Genomic DNA, 26,365 nt, shown 5'->3' on the forward strand with positions numbered 1-26,365 from the left:
TAACAGACAGACATGGATCTCTTCATGTTACCTTGTTGATAAAACATTAGATACTAACACTTATTACTTGTATAATGTCATTCAAATGCAATCCCTTTTCAACCTTCCGCCCTTCTGCTTTTCAAATTTCATCAATAAATGGCACAGGATAATGGTACAGATGTAGTGAGTGCTTGCATGATCACAGTGAGCATGCAAATAAAAGAAAAAAAAACAGAGGGAAAAGGAAATGAAACTACTTTCACTGAGCACCTGTACAGAATACATGTAAATACAGACATTGAGACGGTATTGGTCGAGAAATGCGTATGATTTATGTACAGATGTATGTTACTGTATTGGCAAATGTGGTCCACATATGACTACATTATTTACAGACATGTTCAAGAGCATGTTAGCATTTCATTGATTCTAATTTACCTCTACCATTACATCACTCAACATCTCACAGTTCTGGCTTTAAATATAGTCGTGACTAATAAATAACATGAAGTTATGATGACTTATTTTTCTGACAATCACAGAGGTACATCTCATGCACAATCGAATCTGTTTTCTTGTTTAAATTCGTCAGCAAGTTCTAATCAAAATAGACAGTACCAGGTATCTCAATGAATGTACACAACAAATCAAGCACAATCAGCCTTCTGACAGGAAAGAAAATTTGTAATTTAACCTGTCACCTATGAGATTCTATAATCTCAGCATACTTAATCCTTTGTGTGCTTTGGAGTGCAGATTGACATATAAAACGCCATAGCATTGTACACATTGTCCAAAGCGCCTGGCACGGACACAGTCTTGCAGGCATTAGGTCACAGCTGATACATCATTACAAATATTTACTTGGAGTTTGTTTCATCTAAACAGGGTCGTGATGTCGGAAAGAGACAGTGGGACAAGAGTCATAATCCAAATACAGATCATTTTTCACACCAGCACGTTTTCAAAGTATATAAAGCCAGTCACATGTACATACATGTAATGTCATCATGACTGATGTAACACTGATGCACAAGGGTTAGGTTATCAATATCAATAAACAGCCCATGAATACCTACACATTCTGTTTTTAATATGTTTGTCCCAGGAGCATTTCCTGGACTTGATTGAGCAAGGGCTTAAAAAATGAACGATAAGCAAAATATCGACGCTGGAGAGTTGACACTCATGCTGATAACTGTCAACTGTCTCTTAATTCAAGCTTATTGTGCACTGGTCTGACCACCCTAATCCTACCTCGTATGGCATTATCCGGTTGCAAATCAAAATTTGGCTTGAATATAATTCACACAGTTTATGTACAACACAGCTACCTAGAAGCCATCGAGACGTACTTTCCTTTAATACATAGATGTTGCAAACATATGCTTCTTTTACTCTTGGGAAGAAGCACTGTCACTGCCACAAACTGAAATAGAATCAAGAATCAGTGTTTGGGAAGATAAGAAAATCACAACATAGTGCGATATACAAGTTGTTGGGGGGTCAAGATTAAAGTGAATACATGTAATTCAAGTTGCCCTTACCACACATCAAATTTGCCATGCCCAACCTTTCAGTATGAAAAGAACTGAGATACTGGCTGTGAGAATGTGGAACAAGCAATAAGAATGACTTTATTATTGTTTATATACACAAAGGGATTCATTTTAGTAGTGTTGGTACTAAAGAAGGCTTGGATTATTCAGCTAAGGAGAAAATTAATATCCCCATTTGATTTGGTGTTTTTTTCTTGTCTCCTCCCCCAACCAACCCACCCCCTAAGAAAAAACAAACAAACAAATCACACATTTTTTAAAAGTCAGCATGACTTGATTCTAATATGCAAGGTTTCACAAGCTGCATTTTTTACTACAATGATACACAGATCTTTCTTATATCTAATCAATGCCATGACCAACAATGGCTCTCGAGAGCAATATCTTGACTCTTGAGGTGACACTAAATCCTCCCTTTGCTTGGAAAAAAAAAAAGGCCTCAATTGTTGTACACCACGGGGTGGCCGAAAGCCTATTTCTTCTTCTTGGGACGCCCTCTGGTTTCTGTCGAGTCCTCAGCCTTTCTCTTCTCAGACTTTGGCGTTGAAACTCCACCCTGCATAAAGATCACAATAACAAGACAGATGTGACTTATCAGGAACTAGATATATCGCTACGGCGACTGATATGCCTCCGCCATAATGCATGGTTCTCCTAATAGGTCTATAGTACAATGTCTTGACAATGTGTGATGACAGTTTCACACAATTGGCAAAATATTGAAATGACAGGTTTGCCACAAATGTGCTGAATGTTCACTTTCCTAGAACTAGGTTCAATTGGATGAATGATTAAAATGTCAGAGTGCAGGTATTTGGGGAACTGATGATTTTTACTTGACTTTTGACCCTTTTATAAGTTTATGCATTGAGTAATTTTCAAGGTATTGAGAAAAAGCATAATTTCAGTATCAAATGGGAAAATAGCATTATCTAAACCTGGCCTTTGACCTTTGACCTCACAGTTCCAAAGAGAATCACTGTTAGGTTGAACGGGCATAAATATGTAAGTTTCATGATGATACCTTGAGTTACTTTTGAGATATGGAGGAAAAAGTGCAATTCAACACTTTCACTTGACCTTTGACCTTTTGGCAAGAAACTTCCCACAGAATATATATCGGGTAATACATGCATACAACAAGTAAAAAAAAACAAAACCTTCAGGCATTGCATAAATATAAGGAAAGTAGTGATATTTTGAGGAGTTGACCTTGACCTTTGACCCCCTGACCTTTGAACCATGACCCCCAACTTCCCTAGATAATCACTGCCCATTGGAACAAGCATATATACTAAGTTCCATGAAGATACCTTGAACCATTTGCGAGATATGGAGAAAAACATGAATTTTCAACCTTTTTTTTCACAAAAATAACCTGTGACCTTTGACCTTTGACCCCGTGACCCTAAAATCCAAACAAAGTATTATCCCCCCAGGATATACCCTCATACCAAGTTTGATGTAAAACCACCACACGGTTCTAGAGATATCAACAAAAACAAAACGGGACGGACGTACGGACGGACGGACGGACGGGCGACCCGAAAACATAATGCCTCCGGCCACTTCGTTGGCGGAGGCATAAAAACAAACAAACAAACAAACAAATTTACTGAAGGTTTCAAGGCATTTATCCTACCTACTTGTACACATATCATTTTACTCAAGGGGTATTTCCTCCATGAATAAACATTTTGAAGACTTACAATGAGCCATGTTATTCATGGAAGCGTATCAATATACATCTTAACCCTATTCTAACTGGGGGGGGGGGGGGGGGGGTCAAATTGACCCCCCCTCGACGTTTCGCGCCACAATTTCGCAACCCGCAAAGCTTTTGCCACGTCGTTTCACGACTTTTTTCATTGAAGTCTCCCGCATATTTTGAGACCAAATTTGCGACGTCCGAGTACGCCGTTTTGAAGTTACGTAATGTTTTGTATATGCATGTCAACCAAAAAACAGCTCAAATTCATGATATCGTGTGCAAATCCAATGCAAATTGTGTTTTTGGGTTAAATTGATATAGATTAGATTATTTCAACTTTTAACCATTGAAATTAATCAATTCTAGTGTAGATAAGCCTGAAAAAGTGCCTGCAACAAGTTTTGGCAAAAAAACAATAGAAAACAAGAGGTTGAAAAAACAATAAAATACATAAGAAATTAACAAAACAATAAAAAACAAAAGAAATTAATTTCAATGGAGCTCTTCTTTTACACAAAAATTGTTTGATATGTCTTGAGGAACTCTGACACAAAAATTTAGCAATCCTCCAGTCTTTTTAATGGAGTTATAGGTGAAAATATGATTTCATGCACAAATTTGCATAATTAATTTATTAAAAATAGAAAGGCAATATTTTTCTATTGTATGACGATGTAATCTTGTAGTTGACATCCAGCTCTATCTTCAGGCAAAATTTCGCGGCGATCGTGTGATCGGCGGCCAAGATCTGAAGGGGGGGTCAAATTGACCCCCCCTCAGTAAAAACTTGGTCTCAAATAGCCCAGTTAGAATAGGGTTAACACAATCCACACTCTCACTTGTTCCTAGTCTCATATCACTCTAGAAATGCAGGGTCAGTTGCAGGCAAAAAAGAGAGAAATAATAAAAAATAAATAAATGAATAAATAAATGAAAGCTGCAAAAAAGAAAAATCAAACAAACAAAAAACATGTTGCCAAGGGAATAATCAAAGAAAGCTGCACAAGCACCCTCTACACAATAGACCATTAATGAATGAATAAAGAATGAGTGAATGCCAGCCAACTGAGGTGAGCTAAACAGCCAGAGACACTCGTACCTAGCACAGTGATTATTTGATTGCTTTCATGACATGTACGTTTAAACTCACCCTGCCGGATCCTCTGCCTCCTTTCCCTTTCTTCTTATCCACTTTCTCCTTCTCCTCCAGCTCCTGGTTCTCTCTCTCAATAAGAGTGATGAGCGTGTTGCAGCGACGCTGGAGCTCCTGCATGGAGACAATCAAATCCAACGAACCATTTGAAGGGTGTACATTATATCAAAGAGACATAGATGCGCACACATCAACAAAAGTGTCATACTTTTGTTTTAGACGTACAGGCCAACCTCTGTTATTTGGCCATGGTGGGAACGGTGCCAGTCTGGATAAGCGATTTGGCCAGGTATGGGAGAAACAATGTTCATGCATACAAGTATTATTATGTATAGATGTATATGAGTACAAGAAGGCTGTCAACCCAGTGGTAGCTACGTAGGTAGTGTGCACCACAACAGTAGCATAATTTATGCTAGCCAATTTAAAATCACAGTCATAATATTGATACATTTTGCTTTAAAATTCATAACATGTTTTGGTCCGGAATATATATATCATAGGTAAATTGCGTGAGCATTGTAGGAGTTTTAATTGTGTTTGAAATCATCTTTTCTTTTTCTCTCTCTTTTCTTTTTTTTTTGGGGGGGGGGGGGGGGGGGGGGGGGTCTTCACTGCTTGAAGGCATCCGGATGATAAAGAAGTCTGGATAAGAGAGGGCCGAATAATCGAGGTAGGACTGTATATTTATTTATCTCTATGAAAGAGGGACAGGCAAGTGACAGGAACCAGGTTTATTGTCATCTTGTCAAAAAACTAACAAACAAACAAACAAACAAACAAACACACCCACCATAATTGAATGGATACAAAAGTTGTTATCTTTTTCATTTTAGCAAGTAACATGCCAAAATGTAAAGAATTTTGTACAAAGGGCTGACTCCATCCTCACCATGGCAGTACGGGACTTGATGAACCAGTCAAATCTGAACTGAGGGGCTTGGCGGACAGCACTCCTCAGGTCGTCGTACACGTTCTCCTTGTCGAAGCCAAGCTTGTGGAGCATGCAGACCAGGAACCGGTCCTCATCCTCTGTCCAGTTCTTGCCCTTGTTGGTTCCATACTGGATGCGGAGCTGGTGGAATGGGGCGCGGTAGCGGGCCATCTAGGCAAGATATGATAAAACCGTAAAGACACACGATGACCACATATTCATTCGGTATGATAGTCAATCATTAAAAAGAACTCATTAAATGATTACTCTTACAATGCATGTCTTGTGGTTTTTGTCATTTGTTTCATAAAACAAATAAAATCTATAAATGCCTCTAATTCATAAACACTGTAGATCATCATCAAGTTTGGTGAATGTTTTTTCTTGCTCTCAGCAGTTTTCTTTCACTTGTCAAATACGTGGGGGAAAAAAAGTTTACATTTTTGCATGCTCCATCAATGCAATTGATACAATGAACTATGAAGATGACTAGAAATGACTAATATAAATGCGGTATTTTCTGTCTTGGTGCGTAACAAAAATGTGTTAAACATGCCTTCTATTGGACTCGGTGGTTAGTAGCATACCAAGTTGTAGAGGGAATAAAATGAAGACAACATTTACAGATGAAACATGGCACATATGCCATAAAAAGAATGTAAAATAAATGTGTTCAATCAAGGGGCAATCAACAGTGGATTTGGGAGGAACATTGGGGGTGTGGAGGTGTTATGGAGGGAAAGGGGGAGTGAAATATGGGGTGGGGGTGGGGGTAGAGAGATAACTGACCTTGGCATCCAGGGCCTTCTTGATACCAATCTTCCTCTGGATCTTGGCCTCTCCTCTCTCAATCTGAGCCATGATACGGTCGACGTCCTGCAGCTCATTGCACCGGTCCCAGAACACAGTCAGGTACTCACGGACCTGGGGCAAACAATGTGATTAATAGTCTGATGAGTAAAGACAGCTGCAAAGCATGCTTATTTTACTGTTTATCCAATACTGAATCAGATTCTTTCTTTCAAAAATGTACATTAACTTACTTATACAAATGAAAATGTAAGTGATCTGGAACTGGAATCCAGAAATAATAAACACCATGATCATAAGACTATAATGTACCAAAGTAAATGATCATGAGAGCATTCATATATCTTCATAAGGACCTACTGATGAGTAGTTTATCACTGAAATAACCTATGCATTCTATATGAAATAAAGGGACGATAGTAAAAGAGGGAAAATTTATCACTAATTACAATATTCCCTTCATCACAATGAATTAACACCGAACAACCTCATCATGACACTAATATGAGAAAAGTATTTCTCATGATACAAAAAATATCAGCTTTGTTATCATTTGATACAAACTTCAACTTATGCTAGGACTAGATAAAATAGTAAAATCCCTCTCCCCTCCCGAAACAAAAAGATGAGAAGGAAGTTGTTGTTGTTGCTTTGTTGTTGTTTTTTTTTTAAATACAGAACTACAGCAACACACATTCATTTGTGTCTGGCTATACCTCAGCAGGAAAGAAAGGTTCATGCAACACCATCATGCAATCATCCGTTCTTACCTCTTCTTGCGTCTTGCCTTCCACGTCACGGCAAATGCTTTCCACGTCGTCCCTACCATACTTCTCACACGCTTTGACAAATTGGTTGAAGTCCCTCTTGTTCCAGTTGGTGAATCCCTGCACAGAAATTTATAGAAATCTGCTTAAAAAGTACACATTCTTAAAAACCTGTGATACTGACATTCACCATGTTTCAAATCTAAAAACATCATCATTGTCATGAGAAATCTACCTTGTTAAGGACCTCTTGCAAGAGGGGACAAAAAAATTCACACTGCACTGTACATAGCAGCCAGTCCTTTTCATTATACACTGCTGAAAGCAAAAAGTTTCAAACCTTGTAGGGAAAACAGTATTAACTCTCTGCATGCCACTTTAAATTCTTGTCCATAGGTATGTGTGTGAAATTTGTGCTTATATATGACTCATTGAAACAGAAGGGGTTAAAGGCATATGTCTTTACCTGTGTCAGCAACGTTTCCTTTTCTTGGATCTCCTCCTCATCCAAGGGGGCACTCTCATCAATCTTTCGCTGCTCCTCTTTGCGGACCTTGGACGCATCTGGTAAGTCAGGGTTTAGCGGTACCTGTAGGAATCAGCATACAGAGGAAAGGCATGTCATTGCAAGAGCACATTACGTACATGACAGGGCAGTCTGTGAGTTCCCCCCCCCCCCCCAACACATGCTAAATTTGGTCCAAGGGTCTACAATACGGTGTAAAATTGTATACTTACAATTCAACAATTCAAGAACAGTCATGTGTGTTAATCTGGTAATGTATGTCAACATCATTTTAGTTGATTTCTATAAGATAGTGGTCCATATTCCTAACTGCAGTCGCAAGAAAACAGTAAATGGATATATAGTGATTGCTATAATTTCTTACTGCATGGTCTGTGGGCTGTTTGAGCAAAATATAGACAAATGCTATTCTGATACCAATTACCATGTATCAGGTGACAAACATAGGTGTGGGGGTGGGGAAGAGTGAAGAAAATTCTACATCAAGCTTGTACGATGGAAATACATTTTAGACCATGCTCTCTAATACTAGCTATTTGTGACTGCATCTGACATCAACAGATTCAATGAAAATGCATATACAGTAAACCTAATGTAAGGCAAAGGACCAAAGAAATTATGTCCACTTATGTGAATATTTACTTACATGGAAGACAACAATATAACAAAAGAAATCAAATAAAAATGTAGGATTTTTTCAATGTGTTGACTTATATGAGGTTTACTGCATGTTCAACTCTGCAGTCAGAGAGTGGACACTCTTTTCAGGGGGCTGTTTCACTAAGCTCTAAAATTGATCGTAAGTTCGATTCAACTGATCTCAGGAAAAAATTTGGGCTCAATCAGCCCTCAGAAGGTAGAAACCATTCCCTTAGCCATTTAGGAACAACATCATACACCCACCTTGCCACGTTCAAGAATACATCCTGAATGCCTATATATTCTTCAAGACTACACGTGTAGATCTGATATGAACCAGTCCCAACTTCGGGTTCATTGTTTGGATCGATCTAGTTCCCATGTTAGTGAAACAGGGCCCTGATGCACAAAACAGAGGAGGCCTTTCTTCATTCAGCACAAAATATCCATTTCTGCAATGTCATTGAACACCTTTACACACCCCTAAAAACTGGAAGACTCTGAAAGCATGCCAGCAAAATGAGTGAAGACATTCCTTACCCTGTAGCCGATGCTCTTCCTGTAGGCATAGATTTCCTTGTCCAGAAGTTCAAAGAGGCGCGGGGGAAAGAACTGAAAGTCTTGGACACTGGGTTGCTTGGGGGGCCTTGGAGCCTGTAGGATACATATGTCAACACCATGAAATGCATTATTTTTGTATTTTATTTTTCTTTTTACATAAAATCATAAATAGCTGGGAATATTCAAAATACTAAAGCTTGTCCCCTGCTAGCAGTTCTCTGTGGAAAATTTTGAAAGTGCAACATTTTCAGAGTTAAGATTTTTAGCTACTTCTACTCAAAATGAAGGTACAAGATTTTCTACCAAATTCTTTTTTGTAAAGTGTTTTCTGACAAACTGTAATGTTTTAGAGTGTATTTTTGTAATCAATTCAAAGAAATGCTACCAAAATGCTACGGTTGCAAATCTATTCATCATTTGGTAAGGGCAGAAGAAAGACTGAATCACATGGCACACAGCTTATGCAGTTACATGCACATTGCACTTTTCTGACTCTATTGGTGATGCATTCCTCATCCAAGATGCGAGACGTACCTTTGGTGCCTTGGGCTCGCTGACTCTGAGGGCTTCTCTGAAGTATGCATCAACAGCATAGTTGGCCTTTCGCTCTCTCTTGGGGGGTTCAATCCAGTTGATCCCGGCGTGTTTCTGCTTTTCCTTGTAGTCCTCCCCCTCAAAGGAGAAGATGCTCTTGCTGGGGGCGTCCAAGCTGAAATTCCGCAGGGCGGACTCTCCCAGCTGGTTGAGCTTCTCGTTGAATTGTGATGTCTGGAATGGAGAATAGCAGCTTAGCGATTGTTATTTCGTTCAGGACACATGCAAATATGTCACAGAAATATTGCAAATATGCCAGTGATAAGCTTAAGAAGCTCATTTTCCAAAAATAAAAGATGATATTCCTTAGCTCTATCACTACCATTGGTATCTCCTTTGTATGAAATATGAATGGCATTTTGAGAGAACAGTGATGACAGGGTTGAGCTGCTGATATAGAAAATGACTGATACAGGACAAGATTTATATGTTGGTTTACAAATCAAAACCGGTGATCAAAATGACATGGTGCAATGCTGCAGAGGCGATTTGCCAGCATAAGAATTCTACTGTCAATAACAACTGATCCTGTCTGTTGCCTGACATAGCAACTGGCCCACCTTCTGCTCAGTCCTCTGGAGGATGATGTCAATGTCCTCATCAGTGATGGTGCTGTCCTTGGAGGAGAAGATGAAGTTGGCTCCGTGTCGGATCATCTCAAGGGCCTCGTCCTTGTTCATCTTCAGGTTGGAGTCAACCAATCGACCTGCGGAATAATACAGTCATAATTTATTACTCTTCAAGGAGTTTTAATACAATATGTGAAAGGAAAATCGCACTTTACAATAAAACTTATCTTGCAATCTTTGCATATTGCAGCAAACCCAAATAAATGTAAACAGTAGAATATGCATGTGTGATTCTCTTTTTTAATAATTGACATTTTCCTCTCCTGTCAGATGATAATCATGATTCAGTTGGATACCAATTTCATGAGATGAGTGCTGCAACACTATGAAAATTCAATTACGAGTAAATCGCAAACTCATTTGCAACTGCAACAAGAAAGGCATCTATTGAGTTTCACATAGCTGCTGGCTAAATCAAAAGGTCCCTTCTGAACAAAGGCTAAAAAAGCCTCCGTACCTTGCTGGATGACAATGTTGTCAAGGCGCAGCTTCATCTCTGCTCTCTCGACGATGCGCTCCTCCACTGTGTTCTCTGTGATGAAGCGGAACACGTGCACCTGTTTCTTCTGACCGATTCGATGGGCACGATCCTAGGATGGTAGAGAGATGGCAATGGGTAAGCGCTCTGATGAAACATTTATTTGCTATGGCAATGGTGAAGATTGACAATGATTACATCAAATAATTACAGACTGTGTGCCAGCATTAAAATCAATTTCTTAAGTAACTAGAGTGGGCTCTTTATCTGTAGATAGCCAGAGTGCTGCCATTAAAGAAGGGGATGAAAAAAAAATTGTGAGACCAATACAAAAAAAAAAGGAAATTAAAGGCTAATCACAATATCACATAATCATGTGAGAAGCATATGCACTGAAACTGGGGGAAAAATTGTTTACTTCACCACAAATGTCAGACTTCTTCTCGTGTGGCACCACATGCCTAGTTAATGCCATTTGTTTACCATTTTTAGTCACCTGGTGCAGATAATGAGAAGTCAGCATCTCCCACCCATTTTTCTGTGTGCAAATTGGGGCAGGCCATTTTACTGGGCTTTCAACTCTGCTCTTTGTACAAAGTGAAGCGGGATTTCTTTCCTGCATGGGTCGTGACTCTCTCATACACACAGGACTTCCATTTTGTGTCCTATCAGACAGATGATTTGTTTTCCCTTGAACGAGAGGGGATAGCATGATAACACACAACATTGCTCAGCTAGCCTAACTGGTAACTGGGACTCAAATCCATGTCATCTGATTATGATGCAGACATGCTAACGACTGAGCCATCTCGTCGCCCAACTTCAGACTGCAAATGATGAACACATCATTATTTTGGTTCCTTGGTCATCCTTTCAGAGTCCCTTGGCTCTTACCATTGCCTGCAGGTCCACCTGTGGGTTCCAGTCGCTGTCATACAGGATGACGATGTCAGCCGTCGCAAGGTTGATACCGAGTCCTCCTGCCCTGGTACTTAGGAGGAAGATGAACTTCTCGCTGTTTGGCATATTATAGGCATTGATGCTCTCCTGCAAAAGTGGAATACCAAGGTTCAAATTATGTCGTGTTTGTGCCATGATTATTGAAGACACTCTGTATTGCATGCAAAACAATCTCATGGTTACAAGTTTTGAAGTCCTCTCAAACTAGAGGACAATGAGCAAATTGAAATGGCTTGCGTATCATTAGCTACTCCACACATATGAAGTTACAAAAGTATTGTCCAGTTGGTTAAAAAAAAAAATCCTGCTAAAATGTGATAGCAAGAGATTTCCTCTCGCTTGATATATCAAAGACAGACATTGACTCCAACAGATTGTATTTGACAATGTTCTTACATTATCACAATCATCAGAGGGACTTCATTTAGCTGCACTGAGTGCCAGTCATTCCTTGGTCAAACAATCACTGGCCCTATCATCTTCGGGCCTCTAGCAATCACAGCGGTATAACACTACTTTTTCTTTGTTCATATCTTTACCTTGTGTGTAAAAGGAAAATTGAGGTGCAAGCTTTATGTTCGAGTACACAATGTTGTAATGCCTCTGTTTGCTTCTGTATCGTTCATTACCTCACAAAATCAAATGAATTGAATTCCCGGTGATCAAACTCACCTGTCGCTCGGAGTGAGGTGTCTGACCGTCCAGCCGACAGTAGTGGTAACCTTTCCATACACAGAAGTCTTCAAGGATGTCCAGCAGACGGGTCATCTGACTGAAGATCAAGACACGGGAGCCTGGGAGGGGGGGGGGGGGTTGGAACATAGGGTGAAGGAATGGCAAAACATTTTCAACTATGTCTGTACTATAGGCCAATCATAATTGACTGACATACCATCTAGTGGCCTTCAACAAGGAGACATCAACAGAGAAGTCACAGAAATATAATCCTAATCCGATATATCCTATCCTGCCCAAGTATGTATGAAAATAATTTCTTTTGTCATGGCTACTCTACAACACTGATCAATTTTATAGTGCTTATATTACGTTGATGTATGACAAAGTGTTAATCAGTTGCAATATAATCCTATGCTTGTCAAATTTCCTCTTTCAGTCAAATGCAATTGAATTAATTGATGCCTAAGCCATGCATACATGCAAAAATTTTCATTATTCCTACTTCTCTCTCTCTCTCTCTCTTTTTTTTTTTTTTTTTTTTGCTGCTGCTGTGTGCAACTAGGGCAAAACAACTAGCAATGTTCACTGCGGAGCAAAACAAATGCATCCATAGACCATTCTACAACATGAATAACATTCTGTCAGGGAAAGGAACATATGGGGCATTACTTCTCAAAGGTAAAGTCAGAGCACTGTCAATACTGACAATGAAAAACAATATGTAACACTGTATCAACAGCAGAGAATCACTAAAAACCACTGCATCCAAAATATTACGAGACTATGTCCACCATGGGGTACAATTATGACTTTAGGAACACATCATCAAAAGAATCTAAGACAATCAGAGTAACACATGAACTCTGTAAAACAAAACCTGTAGGGATAATCTTACTCCACTGTCAACATGTAAAATGTTAGATAAACAAGAAAAAAAGCACACAAGAAGGGAGACATCATAATATATAAATGACAGTTTAGTTTTTGATCAGATCAGTAGCACCCAATGAGGCATCTTTCCCCACTAACCTTGCTCCTTAAATCTTGGAAGAAGCTTGTCAAGGACCACCATTTTCCCGGAATTGTCCACCAGATGTTTGTCAGTGGTGTAAGGGGGACCCGGCTCGGCCCCGTCAAAGAGGTACGGGTGGTTGGAGCACTTCCTCAGGTGCATCAGGATGTTCATCAGACGCATCTTGTCTGACTTCCCAGCACCGTTGACAACGTCGATGTCCTTCATGAGGATCTTGGTGTACCTGATGAGGCAAACAGACGACAGGCAGTGAAATGCAGGTCAAGAAATACATCAAGACTTGAAAATTAAAACTAAAAAACAGTCAGGAATTATCTAGTAATAGCCATACTTGCTGAACATTTTTCACTGAAAAATGGGGGTTCAATACTACACAATTCCTCAGTCAAACACCATTTGGTAGGGATTTTATGCACTTTGAATAATTTCCTCAGTAGTCTGTAATCTGGAATGATAAAGAGTTGATAAAAGAAGAATTACTACAAGCAAACTAGGAGGTCTGTAAAATGAGAGCAATTCATGGACCCCTGTAACTCACTTCCATGGAGGAAAGGCTCTTACCATTCTCTCTGCATCTTGCTCAGACCCACATACATCTTGGTTTCCTTCTTGGGTAGCAGAGCTTTCTCTACATCAGACTTGAGACGTCGCAGCAGGAATGGACGAAGCACCTGAGGCCAAGATGGACAAAGTGCAATTATCACATCAGATGCTTGGTTTGATTGCTGCATCCTTATTTAACTTTCAAACTCCACTACTTGCCCAAGCATTACAAGGCTTCTCACATAGGCCCCCCCCCCCCCAAAAAAAAAAAAAAAAAAATCCTTCTGAAGTTCACACACGCATAAACAAGGCTAACTGGGATTAATGCAGAGACTGAGAAATAACAGAAGAGAAAAAGTATATGAAAATATATAGATGATAATGAGGGGGTCTAAATATTTACTTCATTGTATACAAGAATTTAGTAATAATTTTGTTTGTTATAATGGGAGTGCACTATAAAAGTCCCCTGATAAATCAAATCTTTTCTGATAATCATTCAATCATTACCTCCATCCTATGACATCAGATAAATACCTGTTGAAGAGCTGAACACCAAATTAATGACAAATCATGTAACAGCTGGAACAGTTCAATGGGCCCTATCAGTAAAATTGAATCCTAAATATGGCAAACTCACAGCATGCAGCCTCTTGACAAGACTGTTGTCTTCGCCAAGACAATCTGCAGTATTGAACCAGGCATCGAAGTCATCTGAGGAGTTGAAGACATCAGGGAGGAGGAAGTTGAGCAGGGCCCAGAGCTCATGGAGATTGTTCTGCAGAGGCGTACCTGTCAGCAGGAGTCGATTGGTGGTCTTGAACTCACGAACAATGTCTGAGAGCTGGATGGAGTATGAGTTAACAATCAAAGAGTTATGGGATATTGAATATACTACCAGCAGTACTCTTTCCAGCAAAATAGCCTTTATGAAAGACAAAGATTAACAAAGAGGGAAAGCAAGAAAAGCACCGTATACATTTGCAGGAAGACTCAAGTGCTGTTTTAATCCTAAAAAGGCCGGGGGGGGGGGGGTGGGGGGTTGAATCAACCCCCCCTCGACATTTTTCGCGACTACTCCGCCGCGCGAAATTTTTTGACCGCGCCGTTCGCTGACTTTTTACTTTCAAGTCTCGCGCATCTTTTGACACCATTTTCGCGAAAATCGCACATACCGTTACGACGCTGCATAACGTTTTATATATGCCTGTCAGACCGAAAATGGCTCAAAAACGTGATTTTGTGTATAAAGTCTTTGCAAATGGAGTTTTCTCTTCTTATTCATAATTTAGATATGATTATTTTCACTTTTTTAAGCTGAAACTAATTAATTTTAGCATGATTATGCTCAAAATAGGTTCTGTCATAAATTTTGCGGAAAAAAAATGATAAAACAAAAGGTCGAAAAAACAAGGAAATATATAAGAAATTCATAAAACAAGAAAATACATAAGAAATTGACTTTGATACCAAATTTTTTTCTCAAGTACATTGTTAGGAATGCTACAAAGAATGTTTTCACCAAAAATTAGGATTCTAGGAGCTTTAATTTCTGATTTAGAGCAAAATGTATGATTTTATGCATATATTAGCATAATTAATTTCGACAAAAATTTCCATTTCTTTATGTATAGCTTGGTAGATTACGCCACAGGTAATGCACATGCCAAATTTCATGGAGATTGCGCGATCGACGGCCGAGATCTCGGGGGGGGGGGGGGGGTTGAATCAACCCCTCCCCGGCCACAGAACACCCAAAAAAGCCCGGCCTGGTTAGGGTTAAATTGATGGTAGAAATAGATGCTTCAACACAGATGTAAATGCAAAATGACTTCGAAAATTAATGTGAGGTACATTGAACACTGAATCTCATGTGAGGTACATTGAATACTGCATAAGTCTACACAGTCAACTTACTCTTGGTAAAGCATCCGCATTTGCAATAATGTCTGGGAACAGTACATATATTGTAAGCTTTTGTGGCAAAACAAGTTGAATAATGTTGAAACATAGTTGTTGTTGTTTTAACTTCATTATTTTGAGATATTCAGTGAAATGGGCTACATGGTGTCCTACAATAAGTGAGCTCTGTGACACAGCAAATGAAATACATACCTTGGACTTTTCATTCTTTATCCTGTGTGCTTCATCGATGACGAGGTAACGCCAGTTGAACTTCTTGAAGACCGATTTCTCCCTGATGGCCATCTCGTAGGATGTGATGCAGACATCCCACTCACCCGGCATCATGACATCACGGATGAAGGCAGACTAGAATCAAGGAAACATTTAACAGAGTATGGTAACAGAAAAGATTTACAAAGTATATATATATATATATATATATATATGTTTATTCCAGTCGCTATTTCATTATATCTCATATGCGTTCCATGAAATCTTTGATAGATATCCACACAATTATCAATGGGCCTCTCAAGTCAAATTATCTCAGGCTCTTGAATGCTCTCAAGTACAGCAATCTTATATGTCCTTGTGTAAAATCAGTCAGTCGAAATGGCATGAAATAGTTCATGGAAACTTACTTATGTCTGACTACTGAAAGGAAAAATATTCTTCAGGCAACACTTGAATTATGTAAGGTGAAGGGAATAATAATCACTGCAATTGTTACTTCCCTAAATGAGGTTTAACTAAGCATTGCTTCTCCCTGCATGGACTGAAATTTGCAATTGGGAGGACTTCTAAGAAGTACCACAGTGAGAACTCACCCTCGTCTCCTGGTTACCGATGAGGCAGACGGCTCTTAGTGAAGGGCACCAGCGTTCACACTCAGCCATCCAGTTGGCCAGTGTGGACTTGGGGCAGATAATGAGATGGGGGCTGGGAATGTGTCTGTAGTGCTTCATGTAACCCAGGAGAGAGATTGTCTGCAGTGTCTTCCCCAAACCCTGTGCACATAAAACACAGTCAAAATGGTTATGGACCAGATATTTTACAAAGAAAATAAAAATGTTGCAGCATGACGCACGTCAGGCATTGTGGAAAATTTGATTCACATTCTATACACTGTGTCAGCAATATAGTAATGTGTCATCATTCTTGTATTCTCATCTGGTGTTCTGCTGAAAAAAATATATAAGAAAAACTTGGAGAGAAGTTGAATTGACTTATGTAGGATACCTCTGCATATTTTTACAGACTGAACTTTAATCAAGCAATATCTTTAAAGCAAATAATCAGGAGATCACAACAAAATAAGATGCAATGCAGAAAAAAAAATGTGCGAAGTTTTAAACGTTGTATTACATGTACTTGAAGACTACAGAGTTAAGCCATGCTGTTGTAGGATGAAGTGCATAAGAAAGCAGTAGCTGGGAGGATCACTCCAAGTATCAGAATTCGGTCCTTACCATTTCATCAGCCAGGATACCGTTGATGCCATGTTCATAGAGTGAGATGAGCCAGTTGAGACCTCTGACCTGGTAGTCCCTCATCTCGCCTGACTTGATGTAAGAGGGCGACTTCTCAAACTGGGTGATGACCGAGGTGGCCTTGCGAGACTCGGACAGGAGCTCCTCATCTTCTTCCTGCTCTGTCTTTCGGTGACGATGGCTGGAAAAAGAAGACAGCAGCATATTACCTCCGCAAAAGAATACCAAACAAAAAGCTGGCCGCGGAGTATATCCATGCGCCTTTTATTCGTCCCTGTTCCACATAGTATTTGGCACCTTTCATGTTATGAAGGCAAAGTTATCTTTTGGACAGTGGCATATTCATCCCAAAAGCGCTACAACTCTGCTCTGTTCATTATCAAGAAAAGAGGGCATCACACTTTGCTCAATACATATCTGCTTGGTCAAAGAGTTTGTCCTTTTTAGCCATTTCATATGTGAAACATGATTTTACATCAAAACAAGAAATGAGCCCTGTTTGGGTTCTGTTTGCGAGTTAATATCACATTCAGTTGTTTTAGTTTAAGCATTAGACATTCGATGCAACAGCATTTATAAATGATATCTTTTTTTGCATCAGATGTAATTCAAACAATCATAATGCTGATTGACGTGCTTCATGTTGGAGCAGACACTTTCTGATATCATTAAGGGATTATTTCCAAATTGAACCTCGTGTGGAAATTTGACCTACTCATGCTTATTCATATATGTTACACTATTGGGCTCTGGCAAACCCTCACCACCTAGGACAGTATGGCAAGCACCAGAGAGTGACCATTACCATCTTTGGCACACAGTAAATTCATATTCAAATATGACACAGAAATACCTTGTTTTGTAGAAGACAGAGACTTGCCCATATACTGACACAAGTTACCTTCCATTCATGAACACTTCACGCTGCCCTATCTGAAGGAATCAAGTTCTGATTTGATGCAGGTGCTGTGTTTCTCAACTTTATCACTGGACTCTCTATGTTTATTTCTATTCTATCTCAAATGCTTTTGATACCTTGTTATGTATATTCCCACTCGAACAAGTGAAATCATCAGTGACATGACATACAATCATACTACAAGATTGGAGCATGTAAACCTACTCTCCCACAGCCGATAATTTCTGCTTCTCATCCTTCTTCAGTTTCGGTCTGCCGGGTTTGAGTTTGAGAGGGCTGGTCGGGGACTTCACAGAAGAGGCACTCATGAAATGAGTAAAAATCTCTGTCTGCTGAAGCAGGAAGTCGAACCGTGATGAGCGGTCCTTTTCCTGCAGGGACAGATAATGCAGAAATAAACACATCATTCGCATCATCATGACCTCATCCAGGAGTTTAACAAAGAGCATAAAACCAATGACATGGAACATTACAGAATAGTCTGAGATAAACAAGACTCTTAAAACCTACATAGGCTGAAAGGTGGCAAAAAAAAAAAAAAAAACACAAACACAAACACACACACACACACACACACACACACACACACACACACACACACACACACAAAAACCTTCTACAGGTCAATGGTAAAAAACTGATGTATTTCCTAATTTCTCGATTGCAATAATGCACCCGATGACATTGAAAGGATGGCTGATAAAAGTAAGACAGGAAACAGAAGGGAAGAAAAAACATCAATTGGGATTGGCCAGTGGATGGTGGTGACAAATCACTGATTCCTCTGATTACTTACCACTTTTGCCTCATACTCCTCACCTACACCACTCCCACCAGCCTTTGGTGGAGGTTTCAATTTCAGTGGCTGGAGAAAAAGAAAAATGAGTGTGTCATGTCAAAACTTCTTTGCATCTGATCTCTTCACCCATAGAAATTCATTTCATAACTTTTTTCTTTTAAATTTATAACATTATAAAATACAATTTTAAATGATGTCCTTTTCTCTCATTTTCTCTTTCAATAAACAAATTGATAGAATATAAACCAAGAAAGCAACCTCACCAGTTTCTTCTCTATGTGGAACCTACTATTCTGACGTAGATCCTACTATTCTGGCTAGATCCTACTAGTAGTGACTACCCTCGAAATCACTGACACTGTCTACATATTATATCTACATGTAATTATGTTTAAAACGCACATGCTTGAATTCTGAAACACTCATCCGTCATGTAGAATTTTTTTGATCATCATCAAGCCTTTTGCAGTGGTGTGAATTCATACATTCAAGCTGCTGTTTTGGTAACACAGCATACTTGTAAAAAGGTGACCAACTCAAAATGACTTCATAGTACTTTTTTTAGCCGTCGGGGCCGATGCCAATGCAGGCAATGCCGATACCAGTATCATTGAGTATTGGAAATAAAACTCTTCAAGTGCAACATGTGTAGGGTAACATCCCCAGTATTCAGTCACTTAAGTTTTTTTGCAATATTTTTCAAACTAAAATAATACATACATACATCATATCTTCAGCAATGTATGTGAAATATATCAAATTTCTTTACTTTAATCTCAACTTTCAATTTGTTAAATATCTCACAGAATTGCACAAAATCCTGAAATATTTCACCTTGAAAATTCCCCAGTATATGGTCACTGGCACCAGTATTCGGTCACGCGATGTGCGCGTTCAAAGTCAATGCGTGTTCAAGGCAGTTCAAAAATGCGCGCGCGTGCTACCTTGTTGGCGCAAAATTGCATCGGGGACGTTGCGGCGGCCGTTGGTGACCGAATACTGGGGCCTCGGCACTTGCATTCAACCCTTGTACATCAAGACATTGTATCGGCACGTACGGAAATTTTGTTTTTCTTTTGCATTTTTGAGGATACCATTACACTCCAAGCTTGCGATAAGCGAAAAATCCTGCGAGAGAACAGCGTATTTCTTGATTTTAAGCGCTTTTTCGGCGACCCATACTCTTAAAACTGGGCCTTATCCGCGCGGCTTGTGGAAAGTAGCGCCGATTCCACTCTTTTGACGATAAAATTTGGGATTTTGGATGGATCTTTGGAGGGGGCTAAGGGAGTTTCCTGTTGTGAATGAGTGTGCAAGTATGTGAATTAATGTGATTTGCATGTGCTGTGACAGTTGAATTTACTGGCTGGTGACTAGTGATAAGTGACCGAATACCGCTAGCTGACCGAATACTGGTGCCCTTACCCTAGCGCTAGTTATATCTGGATGATATTGATAGATCTAACGACGTTACTCTAACATTAGATTCTGCATTAACAATTAAACAGATATCATCACAAACTCAAATTTGATGAAAATCTGATGAAAAATATCTTCAATGATATCCTGTACACTTCTCGTTCTATGTAAGAAAACTGCTACGCAAAAGTTAGTTTGTGTAGCAGTGGTGTAAAAATACATATCATTAATGACATTATCAAATTGCGATGCGATACCAGGAAAATTATTCCCTGCATCGAGATGCCTGTAAATTTTAACTGATAATCACATGTTAAAATGCTTATGTTTATACATAGCACACTGGGTGTACCTACTGACATACCTACTGCACTGCTCCACTGATGCTGGCCAAGTTCATGATAAATTTACATGCGTCATATGACATTCGAGAAGAGTTCATAAACCATCAAATAAATGAGTATATGGGACTATCAAGAGCAATGAATGAAATAATCCCGGGTGCGAGAGAAACACTTAAAATTGAAAACACCTATATCAATTTATGTGAGCAAAAAAGTACCCAAAATTTATGCCATTTTGTGCACTGGTACTTACAGAATGTGTTATTGGTGACGGGGTGTCTTCCCTCTCTTCGAAATCTGCCATTTTCCCGCTGGAGTTCCGTCAATGTGTAATGGTCTCGTGCATCAGGGAAAATACCGGCGAGATGAACTGTGGTTTCAGTATGGGCGCGCGCAAATGCCTTCCACGTATCGATATTCAGCGCGATTCTCGTTTTACGAAATATCGATATTCCGTGAGGTATCGGTGGGATTGAGGAACTTTGGGTAGCTTGCATTCAGCATCGAATTGTGATGTGATGTCGTATGTGATTATTTAAATCATAAATGCAATAAAGAAATTGCTCAACACAATTAAGAACTTGAACAAAACCAGGCTAAGAAATGCAAAGTATACTTTCCAAGAGGGATAATAATATCTTATCATGATTGTGTCCGATATCATTTGTGGTGTCAATATGAATCTGTAGGCCTATTTCCTTAGGCCTAATTTTTTTCTTATTTTCAATTTTTCTGTATTTGTGTTTGTATGATTATTATGTACATGATCCTTGTATCAGTTGTTTCAACACTGTTTTATTGTATTAGGGTATCCCAACACAAGTTATCGGGAAATGTGATTGTCTTCATCAGATCTCTGTATTGTGCCACTTCAACTTTCATGTATTAGTGTAGGGCCTATATCTTTGTGATTGCAGGGGCACATTTTAGTAAAAGTTGATAGGATTAGCAACTCTTATAATAGAATGGCAATTAACTTATACCTTAGCAACAGCCAATCAGGAAGCTGGATTCTTGTCAATACCATATATAACAGAGCTATTTTGAATATCAAGAAGAAAGAACTCTCTTTGATAGAATAAATCTAACAAAATTATATTTATCATAATAAAGATATGTCTGGCCAGCAGAATGTAACATCAAGGTGGTACTCGTGATGATTGTAGGATTAGTGTTACGATTAACTTAAGTCTAGTCTTGTCCTAATTGTTTCCGACTGCTGGCTTTTGCCTGTCAGGAGAAAGAGATCGAAACAGAAAAATAGGTGTGTACTGGGGTGATGTGAATCCAGTCAGTCAACGAAAGTAGCAAAAATACTATGCCATGCACACTGCCATAGCGGCCTTTCACCGTAACAAAAAAAAAAAAAAGTGCCATCGCAAAAAGATATAGTTTGGTGATCTATAAACATTGGCAACTTGTACTCAGTTATTGCTCCCTTATACATGAAACAGCACCGCTACCAACACATTAGCGCATAAATCAGCCCACTGTCACGTGAGTGGCAGACATATCGGCAACTATAGGCTTAGAAGAGACTCAAACACCTGTAATAAACAACCAAAAAACCATTGAGAATTTTACTACATGTATATGAATCATAATGAATTTGTGAGAACATGATCAATTAACTACTTCAGGGGTTTTCATATCAGTGAAAACATCTTTTGGGAAAGTTGTATTCTTAAGATGCATTTGCGTATGATCACCATCATTATCATCTTGCATACAGTATCATGGGATCACGCAAGTTCACAGCTGCAGGTTCACAGTCTTCACCAGCGCCACCCTAAACAGTCCAGTGGATACGCGGTATCGTAATGTTCGATACCGACTATCGATATCCGACTGCTTTTTCATAGAATCGCTGTTTGTGAACGATCGGAGGAATCGAATGACTGAAGTCGAAAGCGCCATCTGCGGTCAACTTTATTTAATTCGCACAAAGGGGTCAACGCTAACAAAGACTTCAATGCATTGTACATAATATATTCATTAACGAGCGATGTTGTTGTAAAGCCTATTCGACTGCTGAAAACGCAATTGCGCAGTCTGAAAAGGTGTAAAATATTATGAAGCTTTCCAAGGAGTATTGTAAAATCAGATGCGATGGGGGGGGGGGGGGGGATAAACGATCAAAGGCGAGAGTCGAACGTGTCGTCAAACCCATACTTTGGTGTATGTGTGTATATGTGTGATCTGATAAACAAGGTTCCATCGAATGATTCACTTCTATGATTCGAGTTGTCATTCGAAGGTAGAGGTGCTAAGGACCTATGTTCAAATACGATGGCCATCACTGAAATCAATATTGGCAAATGTCGTTCCTTTATTAGGTCAATATGTCTACAGAATCCCATATCCCTGCCATTTCGATAGAATCCCATTGTCTTTGCTCAATTTTTCACTAATCTATAATTATTATCATGAAGAGTTTTATCGCAAAACGAGCTAACTTCATTAAGTTGAGATATTTGTAATTAAAGCTGCTAAAAAACTAAAAAATAAAAATAATAAGAAAATATAGGATATCTTTAATCATAACTTTTAGAATATTCCTTGTTATGTCGCAAGTGAGGTATGGAAAGATTTAATTTTGCTCTATCTGATGATGGACTGACTTACTAGTATATATAATATATATTATATGTATATAATATTCATATATATGTATATGTATGTATACACACTCAGCCATGACATAAAATGCATATTTTCACACCAATAATGATATCTGGTGGCAATGATATGCCATTCATGTTATGAGTAATAAAATCCCCTATCCATTCCCGTTTGAATTATGAAAATCGGTGAAATGCTTTTTGAGATATATCCAAAAATGTTGGGGGAGGGAACTTACTTTTTTGGTTGAGTGTATGTGTATATATATATATATATATATATATATATATATATATAATATATAATATATAATATATATATATATATGTATATATACATATATATGTATATATATATAATACATATATATAATATATATATATTTATATATATATTATATATATATATATATATATATATATATATATATATTATATGCCTATGATGAATGTCTATACGCACATCCACTCATAGTCACTTCCGTATGTTTTCTCTATTTCTCTGTCACCAGAAATGCGTATTATTATACAAGCTGTCATCATTCTTGAGAAGGTACATACTACAATTCATTTACGTATCAGCCATTTGGTCTTGGAGGTATACCCTGTTAATGTCTGTAATGATATTGCAGCCAGGGGCCTGTCTTATAAAGACTTGCGATAGAAATCAATCACAAGTTTCATGTGAGCTTCAATGCAAGTTGCGATTGATTTGAGGACTTGTGATTGATTTGAAGGCTTTATAAGACGGGGCTCAGATATTCAGCTTTTTACTTGTCTACCTTTTAGATTTTTCTTTTAGAACAAAACTTTGTTATCATTATCATTATTACTTGGGTCATTTTTGGCAGACCGTGTTGTCATGTCCAACTGCCTCTTCCCAATGTCTCTTGTTGTTTTGTCCAGTCTATGTCTTTCGTTTGCGTGCCTGTAGGCCCTATTTGTAGTGTGCTCCAAATATTTCCTTTTTAAAAAAATTTCCAAATAATTGAGTGGCCAACATCTCACTGAATTTGTCTTTTACGTATATAGGCCTCTTTAATAACACTTTGATTTTGTTCGTTTTTCCTCTTTTAAATGTATGTTCACATATTTTGTATTACATTTATTTTTTTTAAATTCATTGTATTTGAATCAATTCATGTGATACTGGAAATAGAATTTGTTTTGATTTCACCGATGATATGGAGTAAAATGCAGACAGTCAAATACCGACCTTTCGCAAATCATGTGAAAAGGTTCAGTGTGCAATTCCACGCAATGTTCAATTATTGGCCGTTTTGATGCAGATGAATCAAATATGTGGAATATTCAGAACATTCAAAATTCGTAAACCCGCGAATTCGCCTTTCCCAAAATGAATAGGGCACGTTTATTCACATCTGAATTAGAATTCGTTATTCCCAAAATGAAGTGTTTTTTTCCCAAAAACAAAATGAGATATGTTAATCCGAAAATGAAATAAGGTTCCTTCATCCAAAAATGCAATGGGGTTCCTTAGCCCAGAATGCAACAAGTCTCTTTAATTAGAAAATGAAATTGATTTCGTTAATCGGGATTGTCAATGTAATATGGTTCGTTGTTGCGAAAGTCCTCTCTCATTTCCAGATCAACGAGACTTTTCATTTTTGAATTAACGAGCCCTTAGTTTATTTTCAGACTATGACGAACTCGATCGCAAAGTAAATCAAAGGGGGATTCCAGAACAGTCTGAAAAGAAAGAATAACATTTTATAAGTACGACAGTGAAAATTTAATTAAAAGCGGATTAAGTGTATATACTAGATATAATTATTATGTATACAATATATGTATGCATTGTTTCCAAACTGATACACTGGATGCCCAAGCATGGGAGCAGGAAACCAGGCAGACCAGTGATCAACTTTGTTGACATGCTTAAAGAGAGACACTGGTCTAGACACCAACGAGATAAAGACCGCAATGCTGGACAGACAAACTTGGAGTGCCATTGTGGATCGAGAACACCACTTGAATTAAGCAAGCAAGTAAGCAAATGCATTGATAAAGTGAGTTGATGATGTCATGACCTCACAAGTCTTCATTGATTTATGTACGAAAAAAAATGACGAGAATTCAATCTTTTGTTTTTTTTAATAAACCTCAAGTGTAAAAAATAATGTCATTCCTCACGAAACAACTTCAAAATAATGACCTGTCAGATATATTTGGATTTTAGACTGATGGGGTGTAGGCCTATAATTACGTTTTGATTAAAGAAATGGACGCTTCGAGATTTTGTGTAGGCCTACAAACTATATGGTAATTTTGTTACGAGGCGATGACAGCATCAACCCTCTCAATTGCATATTCAGACATGAAATGACTGTTCAAGAACTGATTTGTGAAAATTAGAGAAGATTCACAATTTCATATCTTCCTTAACTTTTATCCATTTTGATCGCATTTTCACTGTCGTGCTTTTAAGATTTTACTTTTTCTTATCAAATTAACATTTAACTGATCCGGAATTCCCTTTCAATCTTCCATTAATTTTTTTTTTTCACGAAAATAACATCGATATACTAATCAACTTAAAAGCCAGCGTGTATGGCTGTGCTAACTGCGTTTAATGAGAAACTTTCAATAGTATATCAAAATAATGTACAACATCATTGATTGCTTGCATTTGGCTGTTATCTACGAAATGCATTGCGCCATTATATGACAATTCTTCTTAGATCTTCCTACATACGCTAGTACAGTGAGTGCATACTATTTTTTTTTTACTGTATATGTAACAGTGGCACACACTGGCAAAGGAAAAGTTGACAATAAATAATTAATCCTGCCGGTGCAGATGATGCAGAAATAAACTGTTATATTTCTTCCCCTCAACACAAAATATGAAGAAAAAATAAAAGTACAGAAAACGAAATTTATTCATCCACTGTATGTCAAGACAATACGTAAGTCATTAAAAAAAGTAAACGTAAATACAACACAAATATAAGGTATTCGAATATAGCAAAACTGCCTGTGTCCATAGTTAAGGTATACTATCCTCATATTCGCTTTCACATAAACGTCATGATGTGTATATCTAAATTATATCCAGTTGATTCATTTGAATCACCTAATGGCTTATTCTAATAAATTGAATATGAAATAAGATTTCCGTGATCTGCTGAATAAGAAGTGAATGCTTGTAAGGTAACATAACTTACTATGGAACCAAATCCCATACGAAGAGCAAGGCAATGAGGATAAGTGTCTTGCCTAAAGGGCCTCGAATCAGAGACCTCATCATTGATAGTACATTCTCTATATATTCCACTGAACAGTAACAG

The 26,365-nt window shown here is 38.3% G+C and overlaps 1 protein-coding gene across 1 annotated transcript; it reads right to left on the bottom strand.

Moving 5' to 3' along the window:
• Window positions 1–426: 426 nt before the first annotated feature.
• On the bottom strand, window positions 427–20,788 carry LOC139745206 (SWI/SNF-related matrix-associated actin-dependent regulator of chromatin subfamily A member 5-like). The gene is made up of 21 exons (XM_071655614.1): window positions 20,687–20,788; window positions 18,668–18,736; window positions 18,076–18,242; window positions 16,932–17,133; window positions 16,290–16,469; window positions 15,673–15,828; window positions 14,198–14,401; window positions 13,576–13,685; window positions 13,011–13,237; window positions 11,976–12,097; window positions 11,238–11,390; window positions 10,323–10,455; window positions 9,797–9,942; window positions 9,177–9,410; window positions 8,622–8,735; window positions 7,383–7,505; window positions 6,920–7,036; window positions 6,129–6,263; window positions 5,298–5,510; window positions 4,403–4,519; window positions 427–2,097 (listed from the first exon to the last, which is right to left on the bottom strand). Exons 1-21 carry the CDS (start codon window positions 20,735–20,737, stop codon window positions 2,014–2,016), a joined length of 3,057 nt encoding a protein of 1,018 aa, XP_071511715.1. The 5' UTR covers window positions 20,738–20,788; the 3' UTR covers window positions 427–2,013.
• Window positions 20,789–26,365: the final 5,577 nt, after the last annotated feature.

Source organism: Diadema antillarum, unplaced genomic scaffold (assembly GCF_040938485.1).
Source record: "Diadema antillarum isolate AM-2024a unplaced genomic scaffold, OU_Dant_1.0 seq00001240_RagTag, whole genome shotgun sequence".
NCBI lineage: Eukaryota > Metazoa > Echinodermata > Echinoidea > Diadematoida > Diadematidae > Diadema > Diadema antillarum.